This window comes from Carcharodon carcharias, chromosome 3 (assembly GCF_017639515.1).
Source record: "Carcharodon carcharias isolate sCarCar2 chromosome 3, sCarCar2.pri, whole genome shotgun sequence".
In the NCBI taxonomy this organism is placed as follows: Eukaryota; Metazoa; Chordata; class Chondrichthyes; order Lamniformes; family Lamnidae; genus Carcharodon; species Carcharodon carcharias.
This window is the reverse complement of record NC_054469.1, coordinates 120,830,555-120,844,424: the sequence shown is the minus strand read 5'-3', so window position 1 is coordinate 120,844,424 and position 13,870 is coordinate 120,830,555. Positions and strand designations below refer to the sequence as shown.

The 13,870-nt window shown below is 41.6% G+C and overlaps 1 protein-coding gene across 2 annotated transcripts in view; it reads left to right on the top strand.

Annotated features, from left to right (window-relative positions):
• thsd7aa (thrombospondin, type I, domain containing 7Aa) overlaps positions 1-13,870 on the top strand; it is a 537,669-nt gene that overhangs the window by 493,335 nt on the left and 30,464 nt on the right. For both annotated transcript variants that reach the window (XM_041184218.1, XM_041184217.1), the window contains exons 22-23: positions 4,290-4,464; positions 7,445-7,618. In XM_041184218.1, coding sequence (XP_041040152.1) covers positions 4,290-4,464; positions 7,445-7,618 — 349 coding nt within the window. The remainder of the gene's footprint in view (positions 1-4,289; positions 4,465-7,444; positions 7,619-13,870) is intronic.

Here is a 13,870-nt window from a genome sequence, read left to right as displayed (position 1 = left end):
CGCATAAAATGACACAGGGTGATGTCAGGCTTATGTCCCGACATCACTCCGCATCATTTAGATTTTCAGTTCGGCGGGCGCGCAGCTGAATCATACCAACCAAACTGTCGATGGCCACTTAAGGTCTTTAAAAAAGTAATTAAGCCAATTAAAGGACCTGCCCGTCGAGCCTTAAGGTTGGCGGGCAGGCGAGGAGGCCAGGCGGGTGGGATGAGGTTTCACGAGGGCTTTAAAATGTTTATGAAATGTTGAAACTAAAGAAATCGACATGTCCCAGCTCATGTGACATGTCAGGAATTTTTTTTCCATACTTCCACAAATTTTTTAAACTTCCAGTGATTTCCCTGAGGCGGCACTTAGCCTCAGGGAGATCTGTGCGCTCTTTTGCATGCACGTATGAAAGTGCGCATTCCCGGCTCAGGGAATCCCCTCCCCGCCTGCCTGCACAGAGAAAGCACAGCGCTTCTGAGTGGACGTCACACTGGGCGGGCCTTAATTGGCCTGCCCACGTTAAATGGCGGCGTGCCGCCTACCAGGGTCACCAATCGGGAACCTGCCCACCCGTGCCTGCTCCCACATCGTGCCCTCCCACATCGTGCCCCCCCTCCCCCCCCCCCCCCCCCGCAATGGGGGGAAATGGTGTCCCATAATAATAACAGCATGGAATTTTGTAATCATTAAAAGAGTTATTCACTTAAACCCATTCCTTTCATAGGAACATAGGACTTAGGAGCAAGGCTAGGCCATTCAATCCTTCGAACCTGCTCCACCATTCAATAAGATCATGGCTGATATGATTGTGGTCCCAATTCAACTTTCCATCTCCCCCCCGCCCATAACCCTTGACTTTCTGGTCTATTAAAAATCTGTAACTCAGCCTGGAATAAATTCAATGACCCAGCTTCCACTGCTTTCTGGGGATGAGAATTCCTCAGGCTAATAACCCTCTGAGAGAAAAAGTTCTCCTAATCTCTGCCTTAACAGGGAAACCTCTTAACTTGTGGTCCCTAATTCTAGTCTCACCTATGAGAGGAATCATCCTCCCTGTATCCACCCTCAAGTCCCTTCAGGGACTTACATGTTACATCTTAAATGTTTCATTCTTCCAAATTCCTTTGGGTGTAGGACCAACCTGTTCAATCTTTCTTCATGAGATAAGCTCTTCGTCCCAGTAATGAGTGGAGTGAACCTTCTCTGAGGTGTTTTTAATGCAGTTATATCCTTTTTCAAATAAGGAGAACAAAACTGTACATGATATTCTAGATGTGGTCCCACCAAGGCCCTGCCCAGCTGCAGTAAACTTCCTTGCTTTTTATATTCCATTCCCCTTGCAATAAATGCCAACATTCCATTTGCCTTCCTAATCACTTGCTATACATGCATACTGACTTTTTGTGATTCATGTACCCAACACCCAAATCCGTCTCTCTGCAATCTCTTTCCATTTAAATCATGTGCTGCTTTTCTATTCCTCCTGCCAAAATGGACAAGTTCACATTTTCCTACATTATGCTCCATGTGCCAAATTTTTGCCCATTCACCTAACTTATCTATATCCCTTTGTAGACCATTTACCTCCTCTAGACAACTTATTTTCCTTCCTACCTTGGTGTCATCTGCAAATTTAGCTATCATACATTTAATCTCTTCATCCAAGTCATCATATAGATTGTAAATAGTTGAGGCACCAGCACTAATCCCTGTGGCACACCACTCGTACTCCCTGCTTCCTGTTAGCTAACTAACCCTTCATGCATGCTAATATGTTGCTCCCTACACCATAAGTTCTTATTTGGGTTGTAACCTTTGAGGTGGCACCTTATCAAATGCCTTTTGGAAATCCAAGATTACCACATTTACAGTTTCCGCCTTATCCAGCTTGCCTGTTGTTTCCTCAAAGAACTTTAACAAACTAGTTAAACACGATTTCCCTTTAACAAAACCACATTCACTCTGCCTGATTCTATTATTATTTTCTATGCCTATCCTGCTATAACTTTCTTAATAACGGATTCTAGCAATTTCTCTATGACAGATAGGCTAAATGGCCTATAGTTTCCTGCTTTCTGTCTCCCTAATTTCTTGAATAAAGGTTTTACATTTGCTATTTTCCAATCCACTGGGACCTTTCCAGAATTTTGCAGGGTTATAACAATGCCGCTACTATCCCTGCAGTCACTTCCTTTAAGACCCTAGGATGCAGGCGTTAGGCCCTAGGACTTGCTTTTAGCTTTAATAGTTTTCTTAGCACATTTTCCCTGGTGATGGTCGTTGTTTTAAATTCCTCCCTTTCATCTCTTTATTTTCAAGCATCTTTGGGAAGTTTTCTATGTCTTCTACAGTGAAGCCAGACACAACATACATATTCACTACCTCTGCCATTTCCTTGTTTTGCATTACTAATTCCCCAGACTCACTTACTGGAAGACCAACAGTCGCTTTTGTTACTCTTTTCCTATTTAAATACTTGTAGAAACTCTTAAGATTTTAAAAGTATTTCTAGCTAGCTTTCTCTCATACTCTACTTTCTCCTTTAATATTCTTTTAGTCATTCTTTGCTGGCTCTTAAAACCTGTCCAACCTTCTGACCTACCACGAATCTTCCCAGATTTGTAGAATTTTTCTTTCAAATTGATACCATCCTTAGCTTCCTTATTTAGCCATGGATGATGCATCCATTTCAAAGAGCCTTTCTTTCTCACTGAAATAAATCTTTTCTGAAAGTTATTAAATATTTCATTAAAAGTCTCCCACTGCATCTCTACTGTCTTACCTTTCAACCTAGCTTCCCAATTCACTTTAGCCAACTCTGCCTTCTGACCCTTTATAATTATCTTAATTTAGGTTTAAAACACTAGTTTTTGATCTACACTTCTCACCTTCAATCTGAATGTGAAATTCTATCATGTTATAATCACTGTCACCTAGAGGATCCTTTTCATTTTTCTTTCTAACATTTATCAACTTCAATTTTGAAAGCTATTATGGATTCAATCTATGCCACCATTTCTATTTGGGATTTCATTTCCATAACAATACTCTACATAAAATAATACTTCTGATCTTCTTTTGTTGGTTATCTTAAATTTATATACTGTGGTTACTGACTCATTGGGCTTGATTTTCCCTCATCATCAAGTTCAAAAGGGTTCTTAAGCCCACACTGTGCCAGAAACAGTCACTCATTGTGAGTTTCCCCAGAGTGGCCAATTAATGCCAGGGTGGTGGGGTGAGGTGGGGGTAGGGTGTGGTGGTGGGGATGTTGGAGGAGGGCTCACCATCCTGGTAAAGATGGCAGGCATGGTCTCAAAGCTGGAGGGCCGATCCAAAGCCTTCCAACTTGAAAACAGCAGCAGGATTGCATGGCAGGTAAGTGAAGGAGAGGGTACTTCAAACTACTGCGGGTAGAGGAACTCCTCTACAGGGTGGCCCGTGAATGCTCCTGCACCTAGGCAAGCAGAGAGGGACTCTAAACTCTACCTAGAGCATTGCCCTCCCCCACCCTGCTCAGTCTGCCCCCTTGGGCCTCCAAGGAGCTAAACCAAACCCTGGTACCTTCAGCGTCTTCAATTGACCTTAAGTGTCCCTTAATTAGTTAGATTAGCTACCCACCACCACCAGGAAAATGACCTGGGGACAGGATGGAGCCGGGGAACTGGCACATAGGCTGGCGGTGTTATTTTTAACACCTGTCCGCTTCCATTCCCTGCTTGGGTGTAGCTAAAATTCCAACCCATTGGCCTACATTATTTCTGATATTTAACATATCAAAACCATTCATAATTTTCAACACAATTAGATCTCATTTTAGTCCATGATCTAACAATGAAAAGAGGTCCAATTTCTTCAATCTCTCCTCATAACTAAAGCCTCTCATCCCTGATATTACCTTACTAAATCTCTTCTCCACCTGTCCATGGCAGTGATATCTTTCCAAAAGTAAGTGTTCAAAACCGGATGCAATATAATACTATGGCCTAATCCAATGACTTGTATTCATTTAGTATTACCTCTTTGATTTTGTACATTTAGCACCTATTGATAAAACATAGGATGCAATTTTGTATATATATTTTTAGCAACTTTTGCTCCCACTTTTAAATAATTCGATAACTAAACTCCTAAGTCTCTGTTCTTCCATGCTTCTAAAAGTTTTACCATTCAGTGTTGATGTCCTTTTCTGTACTCATCCTCTCAAAATTTATTACCCTTTCTCAAAAACTACTTCCATCAATGTAACTTAATAACTGTTGACATCTCACTGAATTTCTTTCTTTCCCTTGTTAAAGGATGCTCATTGTGGTGATGGCATGAAGTTTCGAAACATATCGTGCGTTGTGTTTGATGGATCCAATGATGATCCTGGCAATGTTGTGGATGAGGAGTTATGTGCCGACCTAGAACCTATGGTGAATGGAGCCAAGCAGATCGTTCTGCAAGCAACCTGCACTGTCCCATGCCCAGGTGCTGTAGTTTCTCAAAGATGATCCTATGCTGAAAAGTATGAGAAGCCATTTCACAAAGATCCATGTATTGGGAGTGCCCATCAAGAATTTGAGCCCATTACCTGCCCAAGTTTCTGATATGTGCTGAAAGTGCAATTTCTTAAATCAACTCCAGCTTCGGAATACAGTGAATTTCAATTTTTAAATAGAGGGTAGTACATAGGAATCTGTGTCAGGCTGTTTGGTCGGAGATTGTCTGGTGCTGCCACGGAAAGCAAGATAATCAGGTGGCAAACTTCATATTGATGGCCTATTCTTGGTCAAACTTACTTATAATTTTTCTTTACTGCATATAAAAAAATGAAAATCATTTATTTACAAAGGATATCTTTCTCCAAACATCACTCAAGGCTACCAATCCCAGAACACTTTTTATGGGGATTTAACTATTTCTGTGCTATTTTTTCCCAAACAGAAATAAGGCACATATGGGAGAAGATTACTGATGTTTTCAATACAACTTTTACATTAGACACGCTAAGTAGAAACTGCTCTACAATCATCATTCATGCACTACCACAGTTACATTGATTTTAAGTAATGTATAATGCATTATTTTTTAATGTCTCCTCAGCATGTATTGCATTAGTTGTCAACAGTATCAAAGTTTAATATTTATTATTTATACCCACAGCATTAAATTTAAAATATATATTCCTTCTGTTATTTTCCCTGTAGATTTATGCACAGCTTTTTGCAGCCCCAGTTGCCATTCTGGGTGAGATTGATCAATATAAATAGAATTAGGAAGCTCGCATTACAATTTTTCTAATGAATGTAAGATTATAGACTTAATTGTTATATTGGGCCAAAAACTCAAAATGCATAATTTAGAAAGTAATTTCACTGCTGACATTGTGTTCCAGCTCTTTAACTCTCTATTATATTTGTTATTATGGTGATTTTACAGCACAGAGATACTCATAATTCAGAAATCTATAAGGATAGCAGGTATGCAAAATAGACATATCTACTGAAATATTTGGGGCTTGAGGCACAGAGATTAATTCAGATTTGGAATGTACACGTCCTCTTGGGTTTAGTAATTTGAGTCACTCTTTTAAGTGGTTTTGGTGTCTTATTGTTGTTAAGCCAGTTGACTGACATTGCCCAATGTCTACTTGTATGACAGCATAACCCAGGAGTGCAATGATAGCATTCCCTTGTATAAATTGAATGCTTGTGTCTTTCACAGATGTATTTTCTCAATCTCTCTTAAATTAACATAAGGTGAGGCAAAGCTCTTTTAAACTGTTAAACTGATTTATTCCACAGAAAGGTGATCATACAAAATAATAGTTACAATATGTTCACTTTGTTTCTTTGGCACAGTTTTTCTTCGTGTAATGATCCAAAATAATTTGCCATTCTTTCTCACTTCAGTAGCTAGTTTTACTTTATCAAGAAGGGATGGATTTTCCTTACTGGGGCAGAATTAGGGCTTCAACCTGTCTTTCAAACTCTGCCTCAATCCTTACCCACTTTCTTGGTTGGGGGTCATTAGGCATACAGGGTGGAGCCCCTGCTGGATCCCCACCAGAGCCTGAGCAGAATGAGATGGACTTATAGCAGGACTGCTGCAACAAGACCTGCAGTGGTGATAAGGAAATGTTAAAGTCACAAAAGAACATGGAAGAAGAAAGGAGTTTCAGCCCTTTAGGCTTGGGGTTTCCTCTCAATTTCCAGTTACCATAGCTTCCCTGGGCCCTCTGCCATGTGTTCCGAAGGAGTGGCAGTAAGACAGGGAACCAGGCCAAGCTTCCCAGCCAAATTCCCTCCCTTCACAGGGGAGAAGGGAAATCCAGGTCAGTGCAAATAGGCAGCGTCAGATCTCAGCAACCCACTTCATCACCATTTCCACCAATTTCCCACATTCAAATTCGGTTCAAGGTCTTCAAACTACCCTTCAGCAACCCTAACCACTTTACCCCAGCAAAAAAACCCTCAATGCTTTCCCTTTAAATATTCAGAAACCTCTCACAGCCAGCATGGCACAGAAAAACCTATCTGTGCCCCCTTTTCATATTTCAGTTAGTTTCAGCTCTTCATTCCCACTTCCTTTCCCAGAACATAATTGATCAGCCTAACTCGGCAGTGACCCCTGCTGAGTTCAAATGAATAGGATTGTTGCAGCAATAATGAACAGTCACTACAAAGTCTAATTACTTTTCGCTGTCTCCAGGACACTTGTTCAGATGCTCAATGGAAACCCATGACTTTTCTGCCAGTCCTGCAGTTCAGTGAATTTACCCCATGTGACAATTAAGTTTAAGCTTAACTCAGCTCAAGTTTAACTCAATAGCAGTATTTGTATACTACATGGTCTAAACTCTTGAAACTTGACAAGCACACTGTAGTGGACTTTCTCCTCTTCATAATTTTCATGACAAAATAGCATGAGTACAAAACATAATTTTCCTTTTTTATACCCACTAGGTTTAGCTAAAATTACAATCATGAGGAACTTGAGAGAGTTACAGATAGCTAGCTTGCTCCCAGCTTTCAGTGAGCATTGCTTAAACTTGCAAGTACAAAGTGCTTGGAGAAAGAGTTTTCCTCAAATTTTCCTTCTTCACATGGAATCCACTTGGTGCATCATCACTTCAGATTGACCGAGATTATATAATAGGCCTGATTTTAACACTGTGCAGGTGAATGTGTTTTGAGTGAGTTAAAATCCAGCTTTACAAATTCAATGGGCTGTGGATACAAAACCTGTAATAAATGGCACAATCTACAGGTCCTGCAATTCGTTAGGATATGGCAACACCCACAAAAGAGGGTGGCATGGTGTGATGTAATATAATTACTCCAGTTTTACAAGCAAATTTGCAGTTGTCAATATTCCATGCATGACATATACAACATAAAATGCAAGCCTTACTGAAAATTTTCTGCGCATCATTGATGAACTGTGATACGTTTCTTGATGCCTGCAGGTGACTGTTACCTGACAGAATGGTCTGTGTGGAGTTCTTGTCAACTAACCTGTGTGAACAATGAAGATCTTGGCTATGGTGGTGTACAGGTACGAACAAAGGCAGTGATCATCCAGGCAATGGATAATGAGCACCTGTGTCCAGAGCAGGAACTGGAGACCCGCTCGTGTACAGGTAGGTACAGCTGCTACCTCATGCATGCTCACAAGGATACAACCATGGCAGAAGAATTTCTCGGGTCACTATAGAGGATGAGATTCAACTTTGATGCATGTGCAAAAGCAGGAGGTAGAAAGGAAAATCTGGCTGGATGTGTAACAGACAGCAGTTCTACTATCAACCATTTTGCATCCCTACCGAAGTTCTGTTTCACCCCTGTCCATAGTCATGTTGAAAATTTATTTCAGAGGAGTGTGTTTATAATGTTGCTATATGTACCAATTTCAACATTATCTCTCACACAGAAAGAAACAAAAGTTTAATCTAATTTTAATAATTTATTGTTACATGATAAAGGTGTTGCAATTATTGTTATTTTAGTCTTTAATGAACAGAATCTGTGGAAAGAGAAACAGAGTTAACCTGTAGTTGCACTACAAACTAAATTCAAAACAGACATTTAGGGCTTGTTCATTTCAGTCTAAGCACCCTGAAATGTTTTTATTTATTATTCATTCACTGGATGTGGACATCACTGGCTAGGCCAGCATTCATTGCCCATCCCTAATTGCCCTTGAGAAGATGGTGGTGAGCTGCCTTCTTGAACTGCTGCAGTCCATGTGGTGTAGGTACATCCACAGTGCTGTTCGGGACAGTGAAGTGCCATATGTTGTGGAAGAACTTTTGAATTGTTGGTGTGAAATTGATCTCTCTACTCTTACATTAAAAAAAATTAACTTGTTTTAACTAATTTGGTTAAACCCTCCACTAAAATACCTTCGTCCAACTTCTTACCATCCAAGTCTTTATCTCTACTGTCGAAGAAACACACCAAAGTCCTTTTGAACCTATTTTTGCAGACTACTTCAATAATCATGCCTAATAACCTGTTCCAAAAGCCTTTTACCTATTGTGTGACAAAAATTCCTAGATGATTTAGAAATTTTTCATGTTTGGCTTTTAACCTTCAGGGCCAGAGTTTACTGTGTAAATAACAGTGAGTTTACCAGCATTTACTGTTACATGCAAATCAGATAGCAGCTTCAGGAAAGCACAGATGCGCATTTAAATCTGAAACTCCAGAGGTTGCAAAATCTGTACACTGTACAATAGCATCACTTTGCCATCTGGCTCCCCATTCAAATGCATTGAACGGTGTGAAGTACCTGTACAAGAGTAAAGTACTGCAAATGCTGACACATCCCTTGAGTGCCTTTTGGACGTCCTAGAGCCCCACCATAATGCCCTCTACCCCAGCTCTGGCCACATGATGGGATGGATCACTAATCCAGCATGGGAGGTGGTGGCAGCGGTGGTCAGCGCCAATGCCCTGCAAAAGAGGACAGCCACCCAGTGCCACTACAGGATGGAATGGTCTCATCCGTTGCACCAAGGTAACTCACTCTTCTCAACACTCTCAACTCATGCGTTCACAAGCCCATCACACATCCACAGGGATCTCACACTTCAAGGGTCAACACCACTAGCTCTCACACACACCCTCACATACAAATCGGGCTCATATCCTCTTGAGCTCGCATCCTCGTCCCATCCATGGCTCTGCTCACCAGTCTCATTTCACTTTCAATTTGGACGGGATGGTGTTAATTCAGTTTTACTTTCGCTCTGCTGTCCTTTACCCTCCCCCAGTCACCCATTTCCTTTCTCTCATCACAGTGGACCCCCCTTGGCATCACCTTCTACTTCCATGACCTACCAGCCACCACCCTTTTCCTTTGGTGATGTCTTAGTGAACCTGCACGATCCCTTCCTTCCTGAAAATCTCACCCCCATCCACATTAACCTCCCCAACCTCCTCCTTCCCACCTCCAGTGTCCGTCTACCTCCGAGTCCTCACCAATCACCATCACTGTCCCTTCTGTCGCTACCATTGAACCATCACCCTCCCATCCTTCCGCCTCATTCTGGCCTTGGTTATTCCTAGAATTTCCTCATATCACACCCACTCTTAGTTTGCTCCCCTGGAGGCAGTAATGGACCCATCAGACCCCTCCTTTGCACATTCAGCTGGATATCCCCCCCCACCTCCTTCCGGACCCCAATCCCCCCACACCCGGAACCCCTTACCCCCCCAATGGACCCCATCCCCCCCTTACTTCTTCCACCAACTTTAGTCCTCACCTACTCCCCCCCCCGCCCCACCCCCCAACTCCTTCCTCCAGCCTTACTCCTTCCCCCTTCCTGAATCCCTCAGACACCTTCACTTCTTCCTCCAGCTTTACTCTTTCCTCCATCCTTCTTCCTCTACTCTTACTCCTTCTCCTCTCCACATTCCTTGCATGCCCAGACTCGCACTCCTCTCTGTATTCCTTCCTTTCCTCCCACTGGACTCCTTCTTCCCCTCTCCTCAATCTTTCCCCCTCTAAACTCCTTCCCTTACACCTTCCATCCCCCTTACACGTACATCTGCAGTTGACATCTTTTCTGCCGTTACCCCCTCCTCCCCGCGTTCTCCCTTAGCACCCCCCCCCCCCCGCCCCGGACACCTCTTCCTCTTCCAGTTGATCCTAGACCTTCCTCTCCCACCCCCTCGACCATCATGCATTGTGAGCATCAACGATGACTTTCCAACTGCTGTGGGCTGCTTCATAGCAGAGCCATGTCCATGAGAATCCACCTAGCATGTCATGGACGTTCCTCCAGGATCCTGTTGCTGTTGGGCTCAAATTTCTTCTGCTCCTTGAATGACCACGATGTGAGCAAGGCCCTGGCGTTAATTCCCGACTTCTGCACGTCCCAGTTGTCAAGACGTGTTTTGCACTGGTACGTTCTCCCACCGACGATCCAGCTGGGGGGGTGGGGGATGAGTCTGGCAGGCTGGCCTGACAATGGTATGCAGATGTATTACAATGAGATTCCTGACGTCCAATGGGGAAAGCGGCCCGCCATCAACGGGCTGAATGGATGACCGCAAATTGGTTTCATGATGTCATGAAACCAATTTCTGGCCTTCTCGCCATATTGTCCGCTCATGCCACAGAACACACCCTACAGAGAGCTGGCACAGACATGATGGGCCAAATGGCCTCCTGTGCTGTAACCATTCTGTGATTCTGTGAGCTTACTAGGCTGCATTTTACTACAAATCAATGCACTTTATCATTTATTTCATATTAAGCATTTCCTTAATTCATTTCAAGGCTTTTCCACATTTACTTACACTAAATTAATGGTTATACAAACTCATAAAATCAATTAAAAGTTGTTTTAAAAATTAAAATAGTTTAAGGAAAGCTTAAGAACATTTAAAAACTCACCACAACACTGGAGGCTGCTAGACTTCAAAGGGTGTTCCTCTGCACTTCTGCAATTTGCCACTATCCCTCATAGCTACCTTTGCTGATGGTTGTGTCCTGCAGCTGGGAAAGAAAGTCCCAAAAGCTCCAGCATAAAAAGCTAAGCCACAATTTAAATCACGGTCAGTGGTGAACACCTCAGCCTCATCACTGCTTGGAAGAACAGGGCAAGAGTTAACCTGTAGTTGTGCTGTGAATACTAAACTTGCCACAAAAAGTTAGGGCTTGTCCATTTCAGTCTAAGTACCCATTTAATGGTGTGATAATTCTTAATTGCTGCCAAACAACCTCTCTGGCACTGATAATTGATGTTTACAAAAATACAGTCTCATTCCTTCAGATTTTAATTGTTTTTGGAAGTTTTTTTTAAATGTACCTTTTTGTCTTTTTTTCTCTTTCAATTAAATCTTTTTTCCCTCTTATTTACTTTCTGTACTTGATTTGACTTTGAATGAAATATTCTATAATTCACGGTTCCAGATTCAGACTCTGTACTGTTCATTAATGATTCATCAATGTGATTGGCTAGGGAGATACACAATTGCTTGCCCTGTTCACACAGGTCCCCGATGTAGCATATGGATCTCTAATTTACAGCAAATAAGAAAAAGATCATAGAAATTAAATAGTCAAGTACAAGCCTACTTAAAGGTAGCTGGCATTTGTTCAATATCTACAGTAAATTCTGATTCTCAGGATTTGAACCATGCCCACAATTTGCCTTGATCAGCTTTGCAAGCTTCCTCTGAAACTTAAAAACCTTGTTAACATCACCTCAAAATTGTGTATGTTTCCACTGAAAAGTATATATGTTTATAAATAAATTGATAATTGTTTGATCATTTTTATGTATAAGTACTAATGTATATGTTTTCCTCTTTGCTCATAAAGAATTGATTTTTGATTGTGCTTAATGGCTATTGATTAAAAGATGGGTACTCCATTTTTCAATTTGGCCAATTATATCCAATGTGAGTTCTAAAAACAGGAAAGACTTAACAGTTAATGAATTACAGTGCTCGTTGGCACACAATACCTAGAGGGTGGTTAGAATGTGTCCCTTATTACCCCATGGAGTAGTTAAGGCAAATGACATAGATGGATTTAAAGGGAAGCTAAGTAAGTGCTTAAGGGGAGGAAAAGAAGAATATTCTGATAAGCTGAGATGAAGTAGGGTGAGAGGAGGCTTTGTAGAGCATAAAGGCTGCCATAGACCAGTTGAGCTAAATGACGTGTGTCTGTCTTATAATTTCTATGCAATTTCCAACAAACGTTGTGCATCTGCACTGTTGACAGGGAGGCCTTCTCTGCTGGCAGTTCAAATCAGAATTCCCTCGATTTTCTGAGCATTCAGGGATTGGTTTAGGGTTGAAGTGAGGGGACAATGGAGTACACATTATAGCAATGACTGAAACTGTTCGGAGCAGGGTTTTGTCAACACTTACTCCTGTTTTTGACTAAGAACAAATTCATGAGTTGCAGTGTCACCAGATTAGGTTCCTCACTGAGTACAGATGCGAAACATTCCCTGTGATGTTTCCCTTTACCTAGCCAATGGCATCTTTTATCTGCAGCTTGTTTCATTACTAGAAACTAAGTAAATGCTACCACCTTCTGGTTAGTTCTGAGCGTACACAAATACTTGCACATTTCAGGAGGAGTAAAGGCTTTCTGCAGGTATCCACATTGCTACTTGTATTTTTCTAAGCATAATGCATTAAGCTGAAAAAAAAATCAGTATTCTGCATGACAAATCATTAAAATAATCCCATTAAAATGTTATTTAGTTTTGGCCTTGAGACGACAGGTACTGTTTTTGATGCAGCCATGCCTACTGAGACAGTTTGTCATGAAAGCAGAATTTTACTAAATCATTCGCACTTTAAGATATTCAGTGGTAAGCTATGAATAAAAGAAAGTGACAAAACTCCGTTGAACCTGAGGCACGGGAAAATTATAGCTGAGCAGATTGCTAGACACTTCAGAGTGGCATTAAGAGTCAGCCATGTAATGTGAAGTAGTCATTTGTTGGTCAAACAAGAAAGGGAGCAAGTTTCCTTTCCTGAAGGACATGAGTAAACCAATTAAATTTTTCCAAAAAGCCTGCAGCTTTTGGGGTTTTGTTTTTACTTTCCCTCTCCCAGTTCACAATTAGCCAAGTTGGTGAATTTAATTCCACAAATGACATGATGAGATTTGTACTCATTGGCCAGGATTTTGGCACTAATGAAGAGCCTCTCCGTTGTTGCAAAAATGCAGAAGAGGCCGAAAATCAGAATTTCTACCCCAGAACACGGCACCTACCATTTTTGCGGGGTCAGGAATGTGGCCAGGTCAGGATTTGCACATATGCATTTTGCAGAGGCAGTTGCCCATTTAAATTAGCAGCTGCCTCCTCTCATTTATGATTTTGGTGACCCATCTGTGTGAACCACAACATGCTCACATTAGACTTGGTAGTAGCAGGTCTGAACTACGTGGGCCCTTTGGAGAGGTTGGGTATATACCCTTTGGAGAGTTAGGGTACTCCTTTGGATATGGTTCTGAGACACATTTTGGGGAGGTCAGATGCCCTTTGGGGGAATTCAGGTGCTCCTTGGGAGAGGTAAACATAGGCATGAATGTACATAAAAAGTGCCTAAACGCTTTAACTGTCAAGTTCATTAGAATTGTCAAAAGTGTCAAAGTGAACTGTCAAAGGCAATTGTCGGAAGTGTCAAAATGTACTGTCAAACTGTTAAGGCATTTAAAATTGCCACACTTTAAATCTTTGAATAAAATGTCTGAAGTGTTTAAAAAAAAAATCATTGCTTGCTAACTCACTCTGTCTGTTGTCCTCAACATCGACTCTGGACCCTATGAAGTCTCATGGCATCAGGTCAAACATGAGCAAGGACACCTCCTGCTGATAGCCACATACCACCCTCCCTCAGCTGATGAAACAATACTC